Below are 26,750 nucleotides of genomic sequence, written 5' to 3' on the forward strand. Positions count from 1 at the left end.
ATAATTATACTTTCTATGATAGGTGCAGTAACTCACCTTAAAGGAGACAGTGAAGGCAGACCACTGGATTAGCCTCCTCAGGAGCAGTTTAGACAGGAACATGCAAAATAATTGTTATGCTCAAATTGATGAAATTAGGATTGAATATTCGGACTGCTAGTTTAATGGAAATTGAGCTGGACTTCCATAGCTGTAGGTAGCAAAAATGCACCACATTTCTTAAAGGTACAAGTCTCAGAAACACAGTCAAAGAGCTCTTTGGATTTGCATAAATCCAACTAGTGTTACAATATGATAACATTTAATAAACACTATTTCTATGGGATACTTTTTTTTTTTTCAGTTGAAACTGTTTTTTCCTCACTTATTTTCACAGTGCACTGGTTTACTTTTTTTTTTCACTTGTTAAATGAAAATTTTGTACCCAAATCATTACTATGACCTGCAAGAATTGAGGAGCATTAATTTTACCACTATTCTGTGCAGTTATTTCTTTATACAGAGTGAAAAATGCATACAGCTTACAGCATTAGATGTATCAGTTGAGATAGAAATTTTATTTTTAATTGAAAACTCATTAAAGAAGTAAAACCATCTACATTGATCTTTGCTACTGTTAAATGGCTCATGGCTATGCCAAAAATTCCTGTTTCCCTTAAGAAGCCGCATCTTCAGTAAGCGACAGATCTCGTGCAGCATCTGGTCTGTTTTCTTACCCTGTCTCTATACTTCTAATGAATTGCCCTGTTAATTCCAATGTAGATCTTCATCAGGCAGGTACTGCCCCAAGCCATTTATTAACAAGTCAATGCTGAACAAAGCTGTATTTATACATACACAAAAAAAAAAGATTCATTTATTCATTGAGCAGTTTACAAGTTTGTTGCACAAAGTAAAACATATACGAATGAAGGAAAAGAAAGTTGTAAATCAGTTCACAGAAACAGTAATTTGTGCATGGTCACTTCCTATGTGTTTAATAATGCATTTTCTTAGTTACGGAAAGGTAAAAGTACTCATCTTTCCACTATGCCTTGACCCCATCAGTTGCAGCATCCTTTATCGGAGGTATCCAACTTCATCAACAGGTACTTTACTATCGATTGCTATACAGCACCATCCTGTAGTTCACAGACAATATGAATTTACATTTGGTCAGCACATAAAAGGGCTGTTCTCCCAAATCTCTGAAATATGATCCTCATGTGCAAGAGATTTTAATGTGATCTTTGAATAATATCCTATGCCTCCATGGGACACGGGCAACTCTTCACTTTCCCTTTTTGCAGCTAAAGTTTCACTTTAGAGCTTTCAGTACTGTCTGATAGAGAACTTTGTTAACATTCATGATTAATGATGAGTTATATCTCCACAATCTCGTATCCCTGATGAGAGATTCTTTGGGAAGGTTACGTTGAAGGGGCACCCGACAATGATAAATGAGGGCAACATCCATTGGAACATTCACACTGGTCCCATAAGCATGTAGAACAGAGTGGACTGAAGTCTGAATCACCTTTCTTGGATCAACTATCATTTTCTTGGGATTGATCACCTTCTTCCTGTCAGGCTCTCTGTGAACATGCTGCAGTATGTTAATACCTGGCACGGTATTCCAAGATGAAATGTTGAACATGGGAGTGGATATGGTTTCTGGGAAGATATGGTTTTCAAAGAGGAAAACGCCAGTTCCTGGATTTTGCTCCTGAAGACTGCTCATCATTGTTTTCCAGTCTAAGTGCTTAACGGGAAGAATTATTTCATCGGCATCATTAAGAACCACAAACCTGCTCCTCTGCATGTTGCGGTATATACAGTCATTTAGAGCTGTGATTTGTCCATAGTAGCCAATGTGTGTTTCATCTTGCATGAAGCGCCATTTAGAAGAAACCTTCAGGTATGAGTTTATTGGCCAGGGAATTACCTCTACAGTTCCTTCTTCCAAATAAAACTTCAGGACTTTCTCCATCATCTGGCTGCAGTTGTTCTTGTAGATCACCACCTTTTGTACCCCAAGAATCTTGTACATTTCCATACTCTGTATAAACTGTAAGACATTGTTGTAATTTCCAAACATGGCAGAGATGCATACGGTGAAGTCAGCAGAGAAGGGCTCCGCTTTGCGGTTTTTTATTTCAAACCTTGACAGCTGGTCAATATCTCCATGTGGAAACGGATGAATTGATACATGTGTTGGATCACAGTTTTCAGGTTCCAGGCAAACTATATCTGCTGCACCATAGGGGAATCCAAATCTGTCTGAATGAACATCAATTTTTGCTTTTGATACATATATCTTTCCATGCGGCTGACAGCAAAACCAGCAGTATAGTTCTTTGACATCTTCATGGTGAACAATTGCAATCACTCGTGTGACTTTGCCTTCTCTGTCATCAAAGTATGGGGATATAATAAAAGTTCTGTTATCTTTTAATGGTGTTATTGTGCCATTTGCAGTTTCCCCTCTACATCTGCTGCCTTCTTGTACTACTTTTGGCAGGTGAATAAGTCTCTGTAATCTAAGATAAGAAAGTGTGACCATTGATGTTAGCGTTATAATGCACACAGCAGCAGCAAAGTAGGATTTTTTCCCACCGCACAACATTTTGAATGTATCTAAATGTGGATGCAAATTTCTTTGTCCTTGCAGTTTACGCTGCTGCATCTGTAGGAAAGAACATGTTTAGGATTATAATATTTCTAGTATCCTTTGATAGATACGAAGAAAGTTTGGATGAGAACTGTCAGAAGCATCAGAAATGATACTTAATATTTTTGCTTGATTGTTTATGTAATTACTTAACATACTGTTCAGTCTTATATGCAAATCAGTCTTTACTAAAGAAGTATCATAACATATCAGCATTAAAAATATGCAACTAATTTATTCTCTGTTACTTCTCTTGCATTTGCAGGATACAAATAATGAAAAACAGAAAAGTATCTTTTCAACTGTGTTTTGAAAAGCAAACACATGAAAGAGAAAGCATCCTTTGAAGCAAACAGCCAAGTGAAGTTTTGATCAGCTCTCTGCTTTTTTTTTTTTTTTCCTAAGATAAACAACAAGAATTGTTCAATACAGTACAATCAATACTGAGGAAAAGGAATGCTGGTACAGTACTTAAGACACTTGCCAACCCCTACTATTTCAAATGGCTGATGTTCTGTAATGTGTGTAATAGTAACCACACCTACCAGAAAAACAAGTTTTACTACTCTTGTGCAAAGACTACTGCTGCCTCCCAAGAATTTCATTTACATTACAAACTTGAATATGGAGTTGTCCAAGCAAATCGAACTAGGCACTTGGGTGGGGTTTTTTTTAGGGCTATTTGGTTAAGTCTCCTGGAAATTTAATCCTGCATTAATCTGTAGTTCACATGCATACTTATAAAGAATTTTACAATATACTATCTATTTGTGTTGTTGTTGGTTTTTTTTCCAGTAACGTATGTTTTTCTTTCAGTAACATACTATCAGTTTAATTAAGGTAGGTTAATTACAGGTTCTGATGAGGAAGTGTGAGAGACATCTGGAAACAACAGCAGGTTCCAGAAGCAAAGACAAAAAAAAACAAAGAACTCAAGACTCCATAAAACTGAGTGATGAAGAAAATAAATACCTAGCCATTTTGGAAATGTCTTAATGGTTCTCCTGACATGTGATTCATGTATTTTGATCTCCCGAGATTAACAGCAGAGAAATCTAGTCAGGAAGTATATAAAGTCAGATTAACTAGGAACAGTACATCAATACTTCCTCACTATAAAGAGTACTCAGTAAAGGTTCATTTCAAAAATATGCTTCCAGCATATTTGGAAGAGTTTATTTTGTTTTAATAATTCATTCAGGTTTTGTGCTTTAACTCCAATTACTAATCAAATAGAATATTACTCGGATTTGCTTTAATACTAATAAATCTAATTATATCAACAGTCGCTTTGCACCAGTTTGTTCTTATTCAGTATTGCCATTAAGAGTAAAAAGCCTTTCTTCCTCCCTCCTGCATTTATGGGCTGCAGTTGTATCTCCTTTCAGTCTTCATTTTTACTACTTTTTCCATTAAACAATACGGGATGTTTCAGTATCTTAAAGGAAACACTCCTGACAAGTTGTTTGTGTTCAAATGGCCAAGTTTCAGTTAATTTCTAGCACAGGCGATCAGAAATATTTTTGTAAATGACAGTGACAAGCCCTTAGTATTACTGGAAATGTTCTTTTTAAATATATACTAGGATTATACATTTTGCATATGCATCACATTGGTCAGATTCATCTGACCTTGTCATCAGACAAAATCTTTTAGCCAGCTACAGTTACACAACATGCTTTCCTTTAATCAAGGTCATATTAAAGATCTCTTGTTGGTTGAATTAATCACATTTCTCCTTATTTTATTTTACTTGCAGTCCTTCTAAAAAAATTCTAAAACATTGTGCATCATCAAAATTGCATTCAGGAACTCCTATACACCTCAATCTGTTTTTTCCTTTCATAAACAAATGAATTACTTATGCTTTCTATTGCACACTGTATCACTACTATCACAACACATTTATTAAACATCTGTCATTGGTTCTTCACTATTTTGTCTTACAATTTTGGGATGGAAATTATTGAGTATTGGCCTTCAAGTGGAGTGCTGTTTTTACCTTTGCAGTACAACTTCTATGTTCAGATCTACTCTTCCATCATCTTTCCTATACCCTCCATAATTAGCACTGCCCTTACTAAAAGGCAAAGCAAAGTGGTAATTCAGTTCAAGAGACATTCATTCACAGGTCATTATTAATTTTCCCCCACATCTTGGTATTGTGTCTTTCCTTTATAATTTGTTTGATTTGTGTTGAGACAGTTGAAGACCACCTATGCTGCACATTTCAGCATTTTCACAAAATCTACACTGGATATTTTACTTTTCATTAAAAATAAAAATAAATAAATTTCACCTTATTCCTCTACCTTCAAACCTTGGGATGGGTTGAAGCAAAACAAATACATTCCAAAGGTTCATTTGAAAGAGGTGATTACAAAATTTCAGACTCCAACAGGCAGCATTCGAACTAGTAGTACAGGTACACTACACATCCTAGCATATGGCTTATCTGGGATCTAACTAGAACAAGGCTACCATTAGTGAAAAGCCTTATTAATTTATTATTTGTCATAAATATTCTCTCGCCTCTGCTTTACAGCTTTGCCAGAAGCAACAGCATAAAACATTGGTGTATAAAGTGAAATAAAAATTCCAAAGATTAACGATCATTTCATCATCTTGATCAAGATTTTCATCCTTTTTAAAACTATCTTCTGATAGTTTAGCTTCTTCTCTTTGAAATGCCAGTGCTCTCCCTCTCTTACATGATCCAAAGGCAGAAGCACAATTTTTGAAGATTTAAACTGAAGGCAATTTAAATTAAATTAAATTGTTGGTAAAATGTCGTTCTATAGGAATTAAACTGGCCATTTCTATTCTAGGTACCCTTCCCAAGCCACACCTTTCCTGGTACACACACAAACACGCCGCTGTAAAGCCATAAATGCAACAGCTCCTTTTGGAAGCAACTGGACTTTGTATCATTTGAACAGAAATAGACCAGCAAAAGTCTCATGATAACATTTAATATTGTTACTTCAACTTTTTAATCTGTATCAGTTTTGGCTGGGAGAGATTTAATTCATTTTCTTCATTGTAGCTAACATGTTTTGGATTTGTGACTGGAACAGCATTGGTAACAAAACATTAGCTACTGCTGAAGAGCATCAATGCAGTCAAGGCCCTTCCAGGTTTCACTGAGGGCATCTAAGAGCAGTTAGTTGGAGATGTTCAAAATGTGTGGAGTAGAGACAGCTGTCCCAAAGCTGATGGGGCAGGAAAGAAGAACATTCTATCATCTTTGTCTTCCTAAGTAACATTTACTCAGGACGAAGCCCTGCTTTCTTGCAAATGGCTGAACAATAGCTTTCTGATGTGAAGCAGTAAATGAATTCTTTTTGTTTATTCAGGAAATTTTGCTTTACCCATGAAACTGTCTTTAACATGGCTAAGCCCATGTTTTCCCTCTTTTTCCTTTCCACTTCTCTTCTGCATCCTGCGAGGGGTGAGGAGCAGATGGAGTAACAAAGCACCCTTGGGGGGCTTTGCAGCCCATCAGGGTTAACCCACAACACACACTGAAATCATTCTCTCACTAAGTTACATATTCTCTAAACCTAAAATTAAACTCCCACACTTGGGGTATATGGAGACAGAGATTTCAAAAAAAATTGTCTTTTCTCATTATCAAACATCTAAAACATACCATTCAGAGGTTAGTATCACTATCCTCAAAACAGCACTGTAGCTATCCTTTTATTTGCTGTTTCTTGAGCGGAAACATTAATCTTGCTCCTGGTGTGTCCTTTTTCCAAGTGGTGCACGTTACAGAATCCCGTGCAAGAACCTGCAGACAGAACCCATTACTGCGGGCAGACGCACCCCGACGAACGCCCCGACAGCAGAGCACCCCACCTCTCCACGCCACACATTCCCGGCTCCGCAACTTCGCCTTTCCCGGCGCAGCGGCCCCACTGCCGTCGAAGCCTCGTGCGGACACGACAACAAAAAGGGAGCCCTCCCGAGCTAACTCCGCACCACCAATAGCAGCAGCTACACCGAGTACCTCTGTGCCGGCTCCGCCCTGGCCTCCGCTGCCGCAGAGCGAGGAAAGTCGAGGCCGCCCGATCCGGCCACCTGTCACCTGCTGCTGGGGAAGGCAGCAGCAGCCGCAACAGGAATGCGCCCGCGAGCGCCTGCGGAACTACGTGCTCGACCCCGCGGGCCCCAGGACCCGCGCCGCTCTCGCTCCTGCGCACTCACTCCCGTCGGTCCGGGTGGAGCCGTTCCCCCACACCCACGCACCCCTCGTCCGGGGCTGGGTCACAGGATGGCGGCGTGGGCTGGTGTAGCCCCCCGCGAGAGCCAGCCGGGCCGCTGCGAGGAGCCCGCCCGCGCCTCTGGGCTGCTGCAAAGCGAAGTGTCTTCGCTGCAGCCGCCCGCGGAGGTTACCGAAGCGCCCGTCGGGTAGATCCCAGGCAGGGAGAGCGAGACGGAGTGACGCCGAGGCCGGTCCCAGCGCTCTACCGCGTCTCGGCGCGCACCCGATCCGGGAGCGGAACAGGGCCACCGAACTGCGGGCTGGCAGAGCCCTTCGGGCAGTGTATGAGGCCAAGGTCGCTCACATCGATCGAGTGGACGTGCAAGGGGACAAACTCATCAGTATGCCGGGAATAAAGAGCAAAGGGCACACAGAGTAGCCATAGAGACCAGAGTGGAGCTGAATTGCATTGGAGGAAACTGTGGACTTGACCCCAGAGACTGTCAAATAGTTTAATTAACTTGTGTAAAACAGAGAAACACAAAGGATTATATTTGTAAACAACAGAAAAACGAACAATAAATTTTAAGTGAAGGGAAATTTGATTATTACATAATGATAAAATCCAGTCGTTTAAACCAGTAAATTACATAAGCAGCTGATAGCTGAATCATTCCTGCAATAAAACTGTGGTGGGCACTCCTACATTAATGCTGGATTTGCAGCACTAACTTGTAATGTTGAGTTCCATCAATTTTAGTTTTATTTTGTTGTTGTTGTTGTTTGTTTTATTTTGTTTTCTGGTAGAGAGATTACCCTAAGTACTCTGTGATTTACTGTTGCAGAAAACATAGTATTAAATGTTTCTTGCAAGAACTCTAAACTTCATTGCTGCACTTAAACTCTTAACTTACCTAATACACCTTCACAGCCGAAGATGTATTTTACATCACCAAATTTATGCATCCCTGTAGAGAAGTGTATTACAAATTTGATTTGGAAGGTTTTCTGCAGTGTTACACAACAATGTCATCAGGCTCTTCCCAGCCATGTCCAAACATTTCTAGAAAACAGTGCGCAGAGCAGAGCCTTCAATTACTCTTCCTGGATCAATTTTATTTTATTTTTTTCAATTTTGAAAATGACTCCCTTGGACACCAAGCTGAGTGGTGAAGTTGTCACATTAGAAGGAAAGGACACCAACAAACTTGAAAGGTGGGCTTGTGTGAACTAGATTTGCAAGGTTTTGCACTTGGGTGGGATTAATTCCAGATACACATACAGACTGGGAGAAGAACTCCTTGAAGGTAGCCCTGCAGAGAAGAAACTGGAGGTGTTGGTGGATGAAAAAACAAACATGAGCCAGCAGTGTGCTCTTGCAGCATGGAAGTCCAAATGGAGGCCCAATCCTGGGCTTGATCAGAAGGGGGTGGGCAGCAGGGACAAGGAAGTGATAGTCCCTCTCTACTCTGTCCTCATGAGGCCCCATCTGGAGTACTGTGCCTAGGTCTGCAGCCCCCAGAACAGGAAAGGTGTGGAGCTGTTGGAAAGGGTCTGGAGAGATGACCAGAGGGTTGAAGCAACTCCCCTGTGAAGATGCGCTGAGGGAGCTGGGGTTGTTGGGCCTGGATCAGAGAAAGCTGCGAGGAGACATTGGTTGCAGCCTTCCAATATTTAAAAGAGGATTATAAAAAGGAGGGGAATCAACTTTTTACTAGTGTACATAGCGATAGGACAAGGGTGAATGGTTTTAAGCTCAAGGAGGGAAGTTTTAGATTGGATGTCAGGGGGGAAGTTCTTTATAGGGAGAGTGATGAGGTGCTGGAACAGGCTGCTGAGAGAGGCTATGAATGCTCAGTCCCTGGAGGTGTTCAAGACGAGGTTGGATGAGGCCCTGGGAAAACTGGTCTAGTACCAGATATGGTGGTTGGTTGACTTGCCTATGCCAGGGGTGACTGGAACTTGATGATCACTGGGACCCCTTTCAACCTGAGCCATTCCAAGATTGTAGGATTCTAGGATTCTGATGCCTTGCTACAGTTCACATCCAGAATGAATTTACATTTGGTCAACACATATTTCTGTGAGATATAATCCTCATGTGCAAGAGATTTTAATGTGATCTTTGAATAATATCCTATGCCTCCATGGGACACGGGCAACTCTTCACATTCCCTTTTTGCAGCTAAAGTTTCACTTTAGAGCTTTCAGTACTGTCTGATAGAGAACTTTGTTAACATTCATGATTAATGATGAGTTATATCTCCACAATCTCGTATCCCTGATGAGAGATTTTTTGGGAAGGTTACGTTGAAGGGGCACCCGACAATGATAAATGAGGGCAACATCCATTGGAACATTCACACTGGTCCCATAAGCATGTAGAACAGAGTGGACTGAAGTCTGAATCACCTTTCTTGGATCAACTATCATTTTCTTGGGATTGAAAACCTTCTTCCTGTCAGGCTCTCTGTGAACATGCTGCAGTATGTTAATACCTGGCACGGTATTCCAAGATGAAATGTTGAACATGGGAGTGGATATGGTTTCTGGGAAGATATGGTTTTCAAAGAGGAAAACGCCAGTTCCTGGATTTTGCTCCTGAAGACTGCTCATCATTGTTTTCCAGTCTAAGTGCTTAACGGGAAGAATTATTTCATCGGCATCATTAAGAACCACAAACCTGCTCCTCTGCATGTTGCGGTATATACAGTCATTTAGAGCTGTGATTTGTCCATAGTAGCCAATGTCTTTTGCATCCATAGAAAAGTGCCATTTAGAAGAAACCTTCAGGTATGAGTTTATTGGCCAGGGAATTACCTCTACAGTTCCTTCTTCCAAATAAAACTTCAGGACTTTCTCCATCATCTGGCTGCAGTTGTTCTTGTAGATCACCACCTTTTGTGCCCCAAGAATCTTGTACATTTCCATACTCTGTATAAACTGTAAGACATTGTTGTAATTTCCAAACATGGCAGAGATGCATACGGTGAAGTCAGCAGAGAAGGGCTCCGCTTTGCGGTTTTTTATTTCAAACCTTGACAGCTGGTCAATATCTCCATGTGGAAACGGATGAATTGATACATGTGTTGGATCACAGTTTTCAGGTTCCAGGCAAACTATATCTGCTGCACCATAGGGGAATCCAAATCTGTCTGAATGAACATCAATTTTTGCTTTTGATACATATATCTTTCCATGCGGCTGACAGCAAAACCAGCAGTATAGTTCTTTGACATCTTCATGGTGAACAATTGCAATCACTCGTGTGACTTTGCCTTCTCTGTCATCAAAGTATGGGGATATAATAAAAGTTCTGTTATCTTTTAATGGTGTTATTGTGCCATTTGCAGTTTCCCCTCTACATCTGCTGCCTTCTTGTACTACTTTTGGCAGGTGAATAAGTCTCTGTAATCTAAGATAAGAAAGTGTGACCATTGATGTTAGCGTTATAATGCACACAGCAGCAGCAAAGTAGGATTTTTTCCCACCGCACAACATTTTGAATGTATCTAAATGTGGATGCAAATTTCTTTGTCCTTGCAGTTTACGCTGCTGCATCTGTAGGAAAGAACACGTTTAGTAAGAGAAAATTAGAATTAAGCCATGGGGAACATCTAACATCTCTTTCACTGTGCAGTGACTTAATCAGATATCACTGTGCAGTGACTTAATCAGTGCTTTCATGATAAAAGAGTCACAGAATGCACAGAACTTTTAATGGGATGTCTGACACTGACAGTGCAAATGGGGATGTAATAAAAGTTCCTTTATCTTTTAATGGTGTTATTATATCTTCTGTAGGTTTTCCCCTACAGAGTTGATCTACTGGAATGACAGTTTTTGCCTGGGGGAAGATTTTTCTTCTTATTTTATTCTTTAGCTGAGGACCTTTCCAGGAGCAGAATAAAATACTTCCAAAAATTACAATGCATGCAACAACTGCACAAACATGTCTTTTACTACATCGTGTCATTGTTGAATTTTACAGTTTGGGACTCAGAACTTTACAACTCAATCATCTTCTATTCACATTCTTTGAAACAAAACAAAATCAGACTTTCAGCGATTTGCCAAAAAGATGTTTGTATTTCACTGAACTTTCTTTCTCCTGAACAAAACGGTTATTTTTGATACTTCAGTATGAAGTCCTACTTCATTTAGGCTTCGCATTTTGAAAAAAAATGAAGCAATCCACATTCTGTTTTACTCAGAATTGGTCCCTGTGAACCAGTTTCTGCTGTTCTGCTAAACAGTGTGATAAACTGACTGTAATTTGCATAATTTTGAGGCCTGAAAAAAAAAATTGTGTTAGTGAAGACTAACATGCTTTATCTTTTGGCATTCTAAGAAGTAAAACTATTTTTACCCCTTTCCTTAGAAGGTGTGCTGTGAAACAGAAGTTCCAATTGCATTCTTTTGAATTGGGTAAGAATAATTTCGTCCTGTCCGTCCCGATTCCCAAATCACAAATAAAATATTTTCAGAACCTACTGGGTTCAGAATCTCATGGGATTCTATGATGTTCAACATATTGTCTAGGAAAACAGCTTCAAAAAGAATGACCATTTCACTTATTCAGTTGGCTATGATTACATTAAGGGTAAATTCGTTTTACCACAAAAGATGAAAGCTCAGATCACAATTCTAAATTAGTGGTTGATCTCAGAAGGACTTTGTCTGAATGTTGTAACCTTCATTGGGATTACACACAGTACAGAATTTTTTTACCTTGCCATTGGAACACAGGTTCTCTAAGATATTCCCAACTTGGTCTAGAGTACAGATTTTTCAACATATGTTCACAGCTTGGTATTTATACTTGCTTAAATCATTACTCAGATGGAAGGCAAAATGAAAGAAAACTGAACATTGACTTATTCTATGAGTGTCCGTGAGAGTGTGATAATGTGACACATCACAACCACACACCAGTACAGTTAATATCAGAGGTCACTCACAAAGTTGCCGCTTTACTTGCAAGTCTATTCTAACTTCAAAGTTCTTTGAAGAATATGGTGAAAGCATTGCTGCCTGGTGCAATTTTCAAATCCAAGACGTTGTCCACCTGTTATTTTTTGTTTGTTTTAATTTCCTTTCCCCAGAATAAGAATTATTTAAAACACATATAATGACCTATTCTCTAGAGTTAAAATTAAAAATAACCTCTACTTCCCCTTTCATGCAAGGGTATTCATCAATTTTAAGATTACAGTACAAGCATAGAATAAATTTTGCTATACTAAGTTAAAGTTACTTGGTTATGCATATTTTTTTAGTCTGCTATAAATACTTTTAATATTGCCTCTTCAATTAACCTCCAAAATTCAGATACACATTTTGTATCACTAGTAGCTAAACAGGACCTTAAAACTAACATTTGCATTAATAAGATTACAACAGATAGGAAAGCAGGGCAGCACTATCAATTGCTAAAGAATTTGTGTCAAAGTTCTTCAAATACTTTCTGTTACTGTTGCACTGTAAACCTGTTGCACTTTAAAACTGTAAACCATATACAATTACTAACATGCTGTCCATTAAAAAGGAGAATACTTTGCAGTGAAGCTTTTTTTCATAATTGTGATAGGAGATTGAAAAAAATGGTTACAGAAAACTTCAGAAAAATAAGAAAATAATAAAGAAAAATAAGCCAACAGCAACATGGAAAAAGAGTCTATCCAAGTTCTAGTTCTTGGAGAGCTTTTTGGTTTTTACACCTTGGAGGTAGGATTTAGCAGTCAGTGTTCTCTTGGAAGCAATCAACAGAGCTATTTGCAGAGAATGGGGCTAGTCTGAAGACTGAATTGCATGTAACAACAATAAAGGAACTTAAGTTCTAAAAGTAGAGCAGGTTATGGCTCCAAACATTTATTTCCATGCAAGAGAATCATAAAGTGATTCAGGAAAGGTCCAAGAACACTGACCTGAATTTCATTAGTCTTCTAGGGAGACAATTTACTTACTTACTATGAGGTGATATGCAACAAAAATGTAACGTTCCTCACCCTTAATGTTTGTCACGTTTATTTATAGAAATAGTGCCAGGAAGGTTTTTTTGGCTACAGATGCTCAGCGCAAAAATCATAAATTTTTCTGGTGACATTTTTTCAACTGTCATTCTCACATCAGGCAGCTCCATGCCTTAAGTTTTCTGTTAAATAAGTCTTGGGAAATTTACACAGAAATTCCATTAAAAAAACCATTAATAATAATTCTACTACAGGGGAGCATTATCTGTCATTTAGTCTTTTTTACTTTTGGAACAGTTTCTAGTGACTAGTAGTCTGAACACTATTCTATTAAAAATAGATCATTCTAGTAAGAATAGAATAATTTCTGTACGTGTCACCACATAAAAGTCGCCACTTTAGTTTTTACATGTGAATTGCACAAAGCAGGAAAATACACAAAGCATACATTCCCTTGCGCCTCATGTCTTCTCGGCAAGTTGATCTTTTGTCCATTTTCAACTCTGTACAATCAGAATTTTTATATACTTTCGCTTCACATATTTTGTATGCATATATTACTAACTTTGAGCAAGTTAAAATTCATCCCAACAGCTCATTTTTAGAACAAAGAGCCTACAAGAAACAGCAGCAGTCAGTCTCTACTTTAAATCAGTAGTTCTAGTGTGCCAAAATTGTTACCATCCACTTGTTTCAGAAAGCAAAACTAAACAAAACAAAAATAGTCCTCCTGTTAGAAAACAGAGGATTTCTATGGCATGAATAGTGACCGTGAATAGAACATTACAGATAGGGTAAATAAGGAAAAAATAAGCTCCTTCTCTCACATGAAAGAGTCAGATATATTAAAGAACTGTATAAATAACCTATTGCAACCTCCTCAGATAATTGTTTTGCATTTGGAAGCTTCCAGTGATTGCAAATATTGCTCACATTTGTCTTTAATGTTGTCCTCTTCTCAGGAAGATTTATCTGATACACAAATTTTCCAGGAAGGAGAAGGTAAAAATTCCTCGAGTATGAAATATCATTTTAGATTCAAACATGTACCAGTTCTTCTGGAAAACACAGGCTACAATAGTTAGCCATAGTCTACTGAAATAGGTGACTAAAAGTTTAGTTTATGTTTTTCTAACTAAAAAAACATATCTTTTTCTCAGCTGTTGTCAGAGGAATCATTTCTGATTAGGAATAGGCACTGTCATTCTTAAAAAAAAGACTACTCACAGTACTTTCAAGATATATTTGCTGTTGTGCTTTGTACTATCTTTTTCTTTCAAATGAGTATGTGTTGGCAAAGCCTTAGTTCGTATAAGATTACATTCCAATCTTGAGAAAATGGTCACTATTTCCTCATGTCTGATTTCACTGTAGTCTCTTCGTTACTGAAAAAATACTTTGTTTGTTCTGAAGCTGAAAAATATCCCACCCACCTTCTTAAAACATACGTTTTAAAATACACTATCAACTCTGAGTCCTCTCTGTTTTGTTTCATACCAGCTGTGGTGCTGAAAAATAAACCTGAAAGACAATCTTTAACTACAACATTTCACAGAATCTCATGGTTTGGAAAAGACCTAAAGAGATCATTGAGTAATAAACTTCTTTAAACAAAGCAACAAAAGCCTTGTTTTACTGAAGCTTTCTAAAACACAATTTTTCCTTAAAAAATTAGAAAAAGCCTCATCAGTTTTAGTTGTTATGTAAGGAGGAGAGAACTGTTAGTGGAATCCATGGTTGTTAGGTGCAGTCTTGGTGGTACTTCGCCAGAATGCAGAGAATTGCGCTCTCCTGAACATATTGAGAAATCGAACAACAGGGTACTTACAGTTTCATGTCTCTTTGTCTGGTATTTCACTTTTTTCCGTGCTCCAGCCTGATTTCTGCCTTATGATCTTTGAAATGAGAGACCTTGCAATGTCTCTTGTCCCCTGACATCTGCTTCCTCTACAGTTATGCTAGTATTACTTCTGGTAGTTTGTGGGAAGTCCCGTGACTTGGTTAGCTTCCTGGACTGCAAACTAGTTCGCTTTCTGCCCTGTTGTTTTCTCAGTTTAACAACTTTGACTTTGACACTTTCTTCAGCTCATGCTTATAGCTCTTAGCCTCTCCAACAGTCATATTAACAGGAAAAATGAAAGATTAGGTAGTTTTCTTTTACAAGAAATTGTACAAATTTACAATATTTGTGTATATATACTTGTAGATTTATCTAGATCAGATATATTCACATTTTATTATCTGTGAATTATCAGAAATTATCAGATTTATTCACAGAACTGGGCTGAACCGGCCCATAAGCCACTGATAATGGATTAGCCTACATGACTAACTATTGTGAGACAAATAATATCATTTTCTCTTATCAGGAATGTATTGGTTGTGATTTTTATTTTAAATACACTTATTTCTATGGAAATAAAAGTCTTTTCACTTTATTGGAAAAAACTGAGGCTGCAGGAGTGTTACGATTGCATTTGAAATACTGTTACCATTTATACTTGTTTCTCTACCCTCACATGCCTACACAAAATAAGAACAACAGCAAATCTACACAGCTTTCATCTATCTGATAATTTCTTCAGCACTGTCTAGTAGTAAAACAACCGAGAAACAACCTGTTTCTAAGTGTGTCTCATGTTACACAGTTGTACTTATTTGGTAACTAGTCTCTGTGAAAGAGTAATGTTAAAGCATCTTTTTTTTACACTCCACCCCCCTTCCCCCCCAACCTGTAAAACAAGAGAAGATCAACAAGAACTAAGCTAACCTCAGAAATCGATCAGTAACTAATACTAAGCCAAATGGACTACTTAATATCAATTTCCCTTTGTCAATTAGCTCAGATAGAAATGTTGATATCCTTAATCAGCACATTTTGTCAGCTGAACTGCTACGTCATTTTTGAGAATGCACGTTGTTAACATTTCTTGATTTCTTATCAATCTTATTTATTAATTTGTTATTGGAGACAAAAAGAGTACCAGAATTTGCAGTTACCTTTCACTTCAAAAGAAGTTGCTTGGATGGAAGGCAGTAACAAACACATAGGTGTTTCTGACTTGCTTCTCTCTCCTTATCAGCGCTCTTTATATTGATGTGAGCTTAAAAAATATAAAAATGAAACTGCTAGCAGACTCTTCTCAGAAAGCAATTTTAAAACTCTAACCTGGTTCACATCCTTTAGGTGTGGAGTGACTCATACCACAGCTATCTGTAGTATTCAGTAGATTAATTGAAGAGGGACTTTGCCCTAGAAGTGCTATAAAAAATAGAAGTACCACGGAGGTAAGGAGCCTAGGTGTGATTGGATCCATTCCTATTCTCAGATTTAGTCAATGGTTTATGTCTAAGGGACTATATGCATAGTCAACCTAAGATAGAATCCTAGTTAGCACACAAACCTGAACAGTCACTTACTGAGGATCAGTATGGCAAGGTGTTGTGATGTCAACATGTTAGGGGAGATCCTATTGTGCAGCTGGCTGTCGTGCTGGAGAGCTTGAGGAGTTCTTGAGCTGCTCATTATTTGTAGAGTAAGATGATTGAATCATAGTCACATTTTCTGGCACATACTCAACTGTCCCTCAGCTGTTGAACAAGTTGTCCATCAGTTCCTTCAGCAACCAGTTTGAGCCAGTACTGCCGTTACATTCTGCCTAAGCAAAGCCTCAGGTGAACTAATAACACACTCACTATGTTCCTGAACAAGTTCTTGGGTGCATTGTTCAGCCTGAGTAAAACAATGGAAAGGAGGATAAGGTGTCAGGTAGCACATTATCACAGACATCACAGGGCATACATTCATTGTATTAAATTGTGTCAAACAAGGTCACATCAGTATTTTGTATTATTACAGGAAAATTTAACCATCTGGCTACAACCAGTTGCTAGTGTGTCCAGAGCTTGTGTGTTCACATGTATTCAAGAATTAAAGTCATCATTTCATTAAAGTAATGGTGTCAATTAACAAATCCATGTGTAAAATAACTTCTCTAGTTATTGTCTACTTCCTTCTTATTCTGCAAAATCGCAGACTTTTCTCTATACAGACACTAGAATGAATCTGAAAGCTGCTCACAAAGTCCAGCAATACAAAGGTTACTTCCTCCAATTCATTAATATCTGCACTTCCCTCATACACAGCTATGTTTTGGCTGACGTAAAATGGGAGTTGTCATCTTTCCTAATACGCTTATCTGGCTTATTCCACATCTGACACGTAAATTTCAACTAGCTTCCATTTTTCCTTGCATCCTATGGAAAATTTGATAAACAGATGTTATTAATAGTTCACAGCTATAGAAATACCACGTTACTGTCTTCAGAAAACAAAACAAAATCACAGTGTATCTGTGTCCTCACGAACCATAAAAGTAATAAAGTCTTGAAAAAGTCTTCCTGCTTCTGGGAGAGAACAGGAAAATGAGTCAAGTTTCAGGAAAGGGATATGTATTTTCTTTTTCAGCTCTGAAAGCAGCTTTCTTATTATTTATTTATTTGTTTATTTATTTATTTATTTAGCGTTTGGGGTCTTGCTTTGCTCTCACCTTCCCATTTGGTAATATGAGATTTATCTTTCAGACAATTTCTCAGGCAATAAAACCACTATTCTGCAGAAGTTAAAGCACCCTACTTGCCAGTCATAATGTGGAGCTTATTAATCTCAAAAGTGTAAAAATGGTGCTTATAATAAGAAACATTATCAAAACAGAAGGGCAATGGCTAATACTTCATTTCTATCTTTTCTTCCAAGAGAAATTATACTGAATATTTTATTGCTTGGCTTTCCTTACTAGAGCTCAGTGTTTAAAGGTTCAGAGAGAACACTGATTTCATCACTGAAATGAGGAAAGAAAAAACAGATTTTAAATCAGAAGATATTACTATGTTTATTATTATTTCTAAACTGATACACAGTGTAATGTAGAGCAGATACTTTTATTAGTGGATGAAATGTATTTCCCTATTGGTTTCAGCAGGCAGTAGAAGAGAATTCAAGTGTCCAAATAGCATTTAAATTTAGGTGCAAAGGAATTTATTTTGCTATCCAAGTCAATATGTATATTTGGTTGTGATTAAATGCTTTTCTAAGATTACAGTAGATTTGCCCCTACTTTGGACTTTCCAAATCCCACTTAAAACAAATGTAAACCTGGAGAGATTTTCAATTTTCTGTCAGAAATTCTGGATTTATACTATCAACAGGCTACACACCATGCACTGTAGTCTGCTTGACTGTACTACTATTAATTCACAGATAAAATGTGCTTGTTGCCTTTGAGCTGAAAAGTTCCTTCTGTAACTCTACTCTTCTTTTTCAAAATATTTTATTGGTAATAGCATACATACTTTGCACATCTTTGAATTTACAACCAAATACAATTGTTCTGAAAGTAAACAACTTTTTTTTAAACATTATTTAATTAATGAAACAATCATCAATGTAACAAGCTGAAAAATACAGCAAATCAATACAAGACTGAAGTAACAAAATACTTCACCAAAAACCTAGATTCCAATGCTACAGTTTAGTAGTTATTACAGGTGAGACATTTCACAAGAACTGTAGAAATAATCCTTACACAAATGGCATGCAGTGGACTGCTGGAAAATACAGCCAAAAATAGTGCAACAGTTTTCTCACAAAACAAACCAAAATGTTGAAATTTGTTTAGACTCTAATATGTCAAGTAAATTGCAATTTGAAAACTACTATCTTTGCCTCATTTTAGTGCTATTTGGACAAACGTATTTTGGCACATTTAACTTTGAAACTGCAGATAAATAAGGAATAATATTGCCTAAATACATTCTATAGCTTCACAATTCTGGGAATAGTCAATCTGAGATAATAATAATTATTTATTGCAGTTCTTCTCTTTGATGGACAAAAACTTGCAGTTTGTGATATTTTTGAGAAAATGCTGTATTAATCAGTACTTATTTGCAATATGTTGTGCGCCAACAGCAGCTTTCAGTTAACATTAAAGGTGCCTGATGAGAGGAAATTGCACCAAATGACAAGAAAAAAAACCCTCTAATCAGTAGCTACAATTTAACATTCAAGACCTCATCTAATACTGGATCAAGATTTTTTTTTTACAATATTATTACATTGCTTCATTATTCTGACTTTTATTTATATTGTATATCTAATTTCACAATTGTGCTATACTGAAGAGGTGAATATTGTGTATTATCTGCTATATTCACTTGTCTTCCATCAGCTTTTTTACTTTCAAATAATAATAACGTGAAGGAGTTCAGGCTCCTCTGACACACTTCCAAATTCCATGCTTTTGAGTAGGATTATTTGATAGGATGATATTTTGCTGATAATTGGGTATAATAATAATTCATAAATCATGTAGTGTACTGAGAATTAAAATGTTAATGCTTCAGCTACATGATGTTATTATGTGGAATACCAATACCAAAAATTATAAAACCATGACCAGAGGCTTCTATCTTCTACGTAACTGTTCCACTACCAGACAGACTTGCCTAGCTTTCATTGTCATTGTGATTTCGGAAATGCAGTACCAGTGCTTCATGTACTGGAACTGAGTGAGGCTGAGTTGTCAACAGGAAAACAGAACAGAAAATAATGTTATGGAATCATTCTGAGGAGCCAGGGCAATGTGTATTTTATTATAGGACCTGATTATCTGCTTCCCTGTATCAAGGAATAGCAGTTCCCTTTATGATGAACAGCGTTCAGATTTAAAAACACAAACAGACAAACAAAAAACAAACTGCTAGTAAGAGAACAAAAAAAAATATTTAACACAACATAAAGCATATATCTTAAAACCACTGTCAAGGTATTCCAGAATAACATAACCAAAACAAAAACCTGCTCTGTGCCAAAATACATTTTTACCACATAGCTCAAATTTGAACAAAAGAATTGTCCAGAGATTTGATATAAAATCTGAGGCAGCCACATCACAAAGCAAATCAGTGGTCATAAAAACACTATTCCCCAATTTTCTATTTCTATTTTTGACACTTTGCAGCAAGTTAACACTGTCAATTCTTTTGTGCATTAGAAAGAATTGAAACCCAACATGGGCCATATGTTCTTCAGTCACACAATGCAGCTTAACAATAAAAAGAGCCATTTAAAAAATGATAGGCAGAAGATACGATGTTTGGTTTGTGGTCAAACATCAGCTCAGGGGCAGTCTGTGACCACAGACAGTTGAAAACTCTAGAGTCCTGCAGGAGTCAGGATTAATCTTCTGTCCACTGGTCTACTTCCGCTCATCAGTCCATGAGGCTATATCTGGTTCTAAGGAAAACATTTACTTTCTGCTTTTAAAAGCTGCATCAGAATCACTTTCCAAGTTACATGAGAAAGTGCTGAAATAGTTGTGGCTGGCTCACGTCAGGAAAACTATTATTTTCTCCTCTTCCTCAGAGAACAATAGCTTGTTTCTTCAGTTTGGCACTTGAAGTCACATGAGGTAAGAGCAAATTATTCAAATGACATTAGATTAGCAGGTGCCTGGAAGAGAATGTATATTATTCAGCAGTATATTGCTCCTCAGCATATTACAGCATTGGGAAGCTGCAAAGTTACAAAACTATAGAATAACAGAATGGCTTGGGTTGGAAGGGACCTCAGAGATTATTTAGTTCCAACACTCCTGCCATAGGAAGAGTTGGCCAATAACCAAATCAGGCACCATGTCAGGTTGCGCAGGGCTACATACAACCTGGCCTTGAACACCTCCAGGGATGGGGCATCCACACGGCCTCTCTGGGCAGCCTGTTCCAGTGCCCCACCACCCTCTGAGTGAAAAACTTCCCCAAAATGTAATCTAAATCCAGTGGGACAATAATATCCAATGAGAAAGTGTCATCACTCTCAAGCAGGTCCAAAAGAGAGCTAATCCCATAACTGAATAAAAGATTCAAGTGATTTTTCTCCTTGGGTACCAAATCCAGTTGAAATATTCTAAGAAGTTATTAGTATGCAGGGGATGTGTGTGCATGTGTAAGTAAGATTACTGAGCTGTGTCCTGTTATATGTCCTGTGTGGATGATCATCCTATAAATATAAGCCTTTGAAAACCTTTCAAGAATTAACTTTTTTTTTTCCTGAAAAACAAAGCTGCTATACAAAGGAGAAACAGCATTTGATAAGACACTCTCTTCAATGGTATTTATAAAGCCAGTCAATAGTTTAATTGCCAGTATGTTGGCTACTTTCTTTGCTCATAATTAAGCCCCTTCTGGGCTACATCACTACTTGAAGACGCAGTTACAGAGGTTGTATGCTGTTAATATCACTGAACTAAATGTAGACTTGTACCAATCTTGATTTCAGGTGGTATTCTGTAGTTTTAAATACCTTTCATGCCTTCTCTATTGAAAAACTGGATCAATGTACAAAATTACCTCTCCCCACAGGACTGTGTGTGCATACAAATTTAGAAATATCTCCTATTAAGGGTTTTCTGCAAAATATGTAAAAGCAGGTAGAGACAGTTTCCCAGTCTTACCTGAGGCTTGTTGCTTTTGCACGCATCATCCAAATGCTTATGCCATAATATTGCATGAAACCTTGAACCAGTCTGAAACTTGTAAACATTGCCTGTAAAAATAAGAGAATTGAGGACTCTCAATTTGCACATACTGCTTCAGTGGCTTCTGATTCCTGTGAAGAAGCAAAAGTCCCGAACTCCCATTTGAGAAGTAGGGTGCTCATAAAAAGAGTCCATGCAAGGCATATTATTTAATAATCCTTGGGAGAAGGCAGCGTGAGAACATGTGGTCTGTAAAGTTAAGGGGAGTGTATAAGAACAGAGGACAAATTGCAGCTACAGAAAAGACCAGTTAGGACCACTGAGTGGATCTGATCTACTTCTGGCTTTATTCTCATTAAGACTGTTGAAATTACTGCCAATTTTTTTTTTTATATTTGTTAACAGACTCTTCTTCAGTGTTGTACAGTGTGTTTCCTCCATGCCTGGACATCTTGTAAATTGCTTCTTGATATCAAATATGGAATGCATTTCATTCAACAACCAAGAGATGCACTTGACCAGTACTGAATCTGATCACATGAGAAATGAAAGAAGCCTCAAAGATCTTTATGTAACCATTCAAAAAACAAAATAATTTGTGCCTTTCTGAACTTTTTTTTAAAGTTGGATCAAGTTGGAAGAATTACGGTACTTCAAAATTAATTTTTTAAAAGTAATGAAGAATAATTTAAAAGGCTATTTAGGTAAGTGGCTTGACGTTTGAAGAATTTTCATAATCTCTTAATTTTCCTCACTGTAAGTCAAGATTTGAGGTTGGCCAATTTAATGAAAGTTATTTAGAAACTGAGAAATTAGGGTATGCAGGTACATGCAGACATCTCTAATTGGTCAGACAGTTTCCATGAATCTCACAGTAACAGTCAAGACGCAGCAATACATCTGTAGGCACTGCAGAATATTGCAGAAATATGTTCAACTTAATTTGTACCCTCCCTTGAAAATCTCTCCTAATTATTTAAAATGAGTATCACTGTAAATTCTATAATTGACAAACTCAATAATTAGCTGTAACTATATTTTATATCGCAGAAATGTAATTGAGGGAATGCCCACCCTGCAAAATCTACCTTTGTCAGGGTTATTTAGCTGGAAAATATCAGGATGTTCAGGGTCATCAGGCAGTGCCACCATCCAGCCTACAATGGAGATCTTTTTACTAGGTGTAGATTTATACTGCAAGAGACAGAAAAGTATGTCACAGCTAAGAACATACTGGAGATCAATTTTTTGTTGTAGAAGTTGTGCAGACATATTGCTTACCCTAGAAGAACAGGAAGTACGCTTAAAATACCTTTTCAGATCTGTCTTATAAATATGCAGACTTTGCTTTTAGAACAAACTTAAACCTTACATGTTTTCTTTCACTGCCTCTTAAAGATTTTGCTCCAAAGTACAGAAGAGTTGATCCTGAAAGCATAATCCAGTATCTGGTCCATGATGAAAGCTGTATCAGAAAGCAAAAAGATAACAGAAATTTAGCATACTTTGGACATTAAAAAAACCCACATTCATTAGCAAGTCCAAGTGCTAAAAAAGTTAAGTTTACATGTAAAGAATGAGGAGCTGGACAGTGTGTCTTCCAGTGTAAATCAGACCAGATATCTAAACTTGTGTGGCTGGCTGTGGGTGCAACCCATCTTACTTTGTATAAAAATAGGACTGATCGGTTCACTGTGCTGCCTTCTACTTAAGACTTCTGCATCTTATTAGTAACATTTATTGAGATGACATTTCTGTGTTCTTCAAATCTTTTAGGATTGAACAGTGGGGATCCACATGAAAGCTTTCAATGAATTCAGAACAACAAATAAAACCCAATTCACTGGAAACCTGTGAATATAGGGTAACTATGAACGACCATGGCTTTGGTGCTAAGGGTGGATGCATGTTGGGTGAGAGAGATGTTTGTGTCTTGCTCTGCTGCCACAACCTAGAGGAATTAGTTGCAAGTGAAGGCAGAAGCAAAACTGCTGTATATCAAATAATATGCAAGGATTACAAACATGTTATAATCCAGTTAAAAATTACAATATGATTTTACAGTTGGTAATGACAAAATTTTTTGGCGTGCGATCAATCTGCAAACTGAATCTAATCCTGAAAATTAAAACAATCACTACTGAATGAGAATCCCAAGAAGGAATTAGAATCACTTACAGTAGGTTTCTTGCCTTCTTTGAGCAATGTTTTTCTTCTTAAGGGTCCTTCCATGGTAATGACTCCCATAGAACTACCGAACATGCAGCTGCAGGCTCCTGTTGGGCTAGAGAATCATAACATTACCATGTTTTGAAACAAATACGGACAATAAATAAATAATACCATTTAAATCTATTTTTCCTGCATTGCCTTGAATATAGTTTATCTTTAGACACAACTCTTCAAATATCTATTTTTCAGACCTATACACCAAGAAATAATCGGGATTTTTAAACACAGCATATTAACAAAGGATTCTATTCTCAGTGCTTAGAAATTAAAAACAAAACAAAACAAATACAGAGGCCTGAAGTCAAAGGAAAAATCAGCAATTTTCTGTTTTATTCCGGTAAATTCTAGATGTATGAAAGTGGCTTAAAATTTCAGCAATTAGAGCCCTCACTTTAGCTAACAAAAAAAGAATGTATGAAGTTATCTTGACTATTCAGAAAAAAGTTGGGATAACTAAATAACAATGCCAAGTAACTTACTGTATAGTGATTAAAATATTTTCTTCCTCATCCAGTATAATCACAGAATTTCCTGCATACCACAGTGAATAAGAGCTACAACTGAAGGAACTCTATTACAGTTAAAAATGTAAACTGTCACTAAGAACACAACAACCAAAGATTGATTCACAGGCGATGATCTACTAGAATTATCTGCTGCTAACTTCTTTTCACTATCATGTGATCACAGCTCTGATACTTTTATAAAGGGCCACTACAGTTCACTAAAGACAATTAAATCACCTCTGATAACGAATACATGAGAAAGGACATGCTTATTATCTACCAGTCAGCTGTGAAAGGAACACAATTCTGTTTATGAACAAGTATGACAGTATCACAAAGAAAAGGCTGGTGAATGTGATATACACAGCAACGACACCTATACAAGACCTTCACTTCGAAGTGGCAACTGCAACTTCTTTAATCAAGTGGATTGCCTATTTATGCTAATGTATATTCTCGCCAGTTCTAGTTTTCTAAGATAATAAAGAGAAGACTCCAGAAAAGGAAGAATGAATACAAGCAATATAAATACTTGACTGTGGGTAAGTGTAACAAATGTATTTTAGGGAACTGTTCTTTGTGGATTTAATATAAGAAGATAAAAATGAGAAACACATATCTATTCATACCTTGCATAAATTTTTGAAACAAATCTGCCATAGGCATGAATAAGAGAATATTTTCCAGAAGCAGGTATAGTTGAAATATTGTTAATATTTATTTATTTATTTTTAATGTATACATCTACATTCCCGCGTAGCTTCTAATTTGTGCTGTCATCAGACGTCACTAGCTCAGCCAAAATGGCTATTCTTAAATTTACAATGTTTTTGACGAAGGCAGAGCAAACTAATTTAGACCAAATAAAAACTGACTGGATTTAAACCCCAACTAAATGTCAGTATTTGCAGAATACTAAGTTTGGGGTCAATTTCCTTTACTGTTTATGTATACTTCTTATATATACTTACTACTTATATGTACCTCACTTGCAACTACCACATAATTTATCTGGAAGTTTTGGTCAGGCATGGATATAACGAATGCTTTTTAAAACTTTAACTATACAAGTTTTCCGTGTCACCTCTCTTTGGGCTGTAAACTAATTATCCATTTATGAAAAGTCCATGCTTTAGCAGCAAGCAACACTGGAAATACCTACATAAGCATTGCAGATGATCCCTCTCATACTCAGGGCCCAAGGCCATACCTCTGTACTGTACAAAAATAACATATCCTGTAAGGTTCTCTGACACAAACAGATGTTATGGGCAGCTATCCTATAAGTCAGGAAATAAACTGAATAAGATTCAAAAAGGCATCTTTCTAATAACATGACTTGTCAAAGTTTTATTAAAAATGAGTTAAACAAAAATGCCAATGTGGTCTTCATCCTGTAATGCCATAAAACTAAAAAATAGCAAAGATTTCTGCAATATGGAAGACAGATATAATTATTAGTTAAACCAACACCTAAACTGAATTTTATCTGAACGGACCATGACACTGTTTTAGCACTGACAGGAATTTTTAAAAGTGGGATAGGACGACTCATAAGTTGGTATGGTCTTACAAGGATACTTTTGGACACAAAATACCTTAAGATAGGAGAATTTAGACATACAAGTGAAAGTTTATCACCATAAACTGAGCAAGATAGGCCTGAACTGTACCTGTAGACACAACTTCGACTCCTGGGAGAATTCCGGATTGGCACCCTCCAATTTGGCCCCAGTGTAGCATATAAACGACCCCTGTTTGCACATGTAAATATCTGATGAGTGAAAATCTAGTCTGAGATTTCAACAATTGGGGTCTGGTAAACATGAAAGAGATCATTTCAGGTCCATGAGAAGAAAACACAACTTTACAACGTTTTATTCTGAAGTTTTCCATTTTCTTATTAAGTGATAATAATGAAAAGAATAAACATCAATTTAGGGCTTATCTGTGCTAGGGATCATTCAGGAATTTCTCTAAATCTGTTTAGTGCTCAGTGAGCACATATGAAAATTAACTCACCTTTCAAGCCCTGATGACAGCTCCTCACTAAATTCTGAGCTTTCACTGCTATCTAAAAAAGCGGAGAACAGAAAGGGAGTAAGAAAACCATCTACAATCAGAAAAGGCTTAAATCAACCTTCTCATTTATAATGCATCACTGATTAATAAAATCACCATTGCTGTTGTGTTTAAATACCATAAATCTACACATTAATTTTATATTCATTATGCTGTTTCTCCATGAAAAGCTGAATACTTCAGAAACACAAAATCTAATTACTTTGTAAGACAGTATTTCTACCATAACATCTGTAAGTCAACTGAAGTTATTAAACATGATACCACTGTTTGTTTGCAGCAAGCATGCACACCTCTAACAGATGGTATACCAGCTGCTACTAGGAGTCATAAAAAATCAATCAGATGGAATTTGCAATGATAAGCCCCTATTTTTCACCCAAGCCCTTGATCAGTTTGTCTGTCCTTCCCTGGCATTGCTATTTAACTCAATTTTAATTTGACACTCACCAAGAGTGATATTCTAAAGCTCAGTATAACAGAGAGAGGTGTGCCTTTATTTTCTGAGGTTCAAAGACCACCTTAGTGTCAAGCTCTCCTTGATCAAGGATTCTGCTAGTTTTT

At 37.1% G+C, this 26,750-nt stretch overlaps 3 protein-coding genes across 9 annotated transcripts in view; all 3 read right to left on the minus strand.

The window, feature by feature from the left end:
* Nucleotides 1–538: 538 nt before the first annotated feature.
* LOC136049168 (uncharacterized) lies at nucleotides 539–7,209 on the minus strand. Of its 2 annotated transcripts, none has more exons than XM_065737218.1 (2): nucleotides 6,860–7,209; nucleotides 539–2,665 (listed from the first exon to the last, which is right to left on the minus strand). In XM_065737218.1, exon 2 carries the CDS (start codon nucleotides 2,663–2,665, stop codon nucleotides 1,298–1,300), a length of 1,368 nt encoding a protein of 455 aa, XP_065593290.1. In that variant the 5' UTR covers nucleotides 6,860–7,209; the 3' UTR covers nucleotides 539–1,297. The 2 variants fall into 2 exon arrangements, with proteins under 2 accessions (XP_065593290.1, XP_065593289.1); XM_065737217.1 differs by lacking the exon at nucleotides 6,860–7,209 and adding an exon at nucleotides 6,663–6,757.
* Nucleotides 7,210–8,943: 1,734 nt separating this feature from the next.
* LOC136049169 (uncharacterized) lies at nucleotides 8,944–14,802 on the minus strand. Its single transcript, XM_065737219.1, has 2 exons — nucleotides 14,658–14,802; nucleotides 8,944–10,418 (listed from the first exon to the last, which is right to left on the minus strand). Exon 2 carries the CDS (start codon nucleotides 10,416–10,418, stop codon nucleotides 9,051–9,053), a length of 1,368 nt encoding a protein of 455 aa, XP_065593291.1. The 5' UTR covers nucleotides 14,658–14,802; the 3' UTR covers nucleotides 8,944–9,050.
* A 4,793-nt stretch (nucleotides 14,803–19,595) lies between these two features.
* Nucleotides 19,596–26,750, minus strand: part of RALGPS1 (Ral GEF with PH domain and SH3 binding motif 1) — a 74,463-nt gene continuing 67,308 nt past the window's right edge. For 3 of the 6 annotated variants that reach the window (XM_065737312.1, XM_065737308.1, XM_065737307.1), the window contains 6 exons: nucleotides 26,127–26,178; nucleotides 25,778–25,858; nucleotides 23,545–23,650; nucleotides 22,739–22,831; nucleotides 22,455–22,560; nucleotides 19,596–21,434 (listed from right to left, as the gene is read on the minus strand). In XM_065737312.1, the coding sequence (XP_065593384.1) occupies nucleotides 21,271–21,434; nucleotides 22,455–22,560; nucleotides 22,739–22,831; nucleotides 23,545–23,650; nucleotides 25,778–25,858; nucleotides 26,127–26,178 (602 nt within the window). In that variant the 3' untranslated portion in view covers nucleotides 19,596–21,270. Of the gene's footprint in view, nucleotides 21,435–22,440; nucleotides 22,561–22,738; nucleotides 22,832–23,544; nucleotides 23,651–25,777; nucleotides 25,859–26,126; nucleotides 26,179–26,750 lie in introns of all 6 variants that reach the window. The other 3 variants (XM_065737309.1, XM_065737310.1, XM_065737311.1) reach the window with 3 other exon arrangements.

The sequence above is a fragment of the Cyrtonyx montezumae genome, unplaced genomic scaffold, assembly GCF_038088225.1.
Source record: "Cyrtonyx montezumae isolate F1298 unplaced genomic scaffold, pur_monq_1.0 scaffold_20, whole genome shotgun sequence".
NCBI classification, from domain to species: Eukaryota; Metazoa; Chordata; class Aves; order Galliformes; family Odontophoridae; genus Cyrtonyx; species Cyrtonyx montezumae.

What these genes read in the sequence shown, in the direction of transcription:
- LOC136049168 (XM_065737218.1), bottom strand. Translation starts at nt 2,665, where the DNA reads ATGCAGCAGCGTAAACTGCAAGGACAAAGAAATTTGCATCCACATTTA.
- LOC136049169 (XM_065737219.1), bottom strand. Translation starts at nt 10,418, where the DNA reads ATGCAGCAGCGTAAACTGCAAGGACAAAGAAATTTGCATCCACATTTA.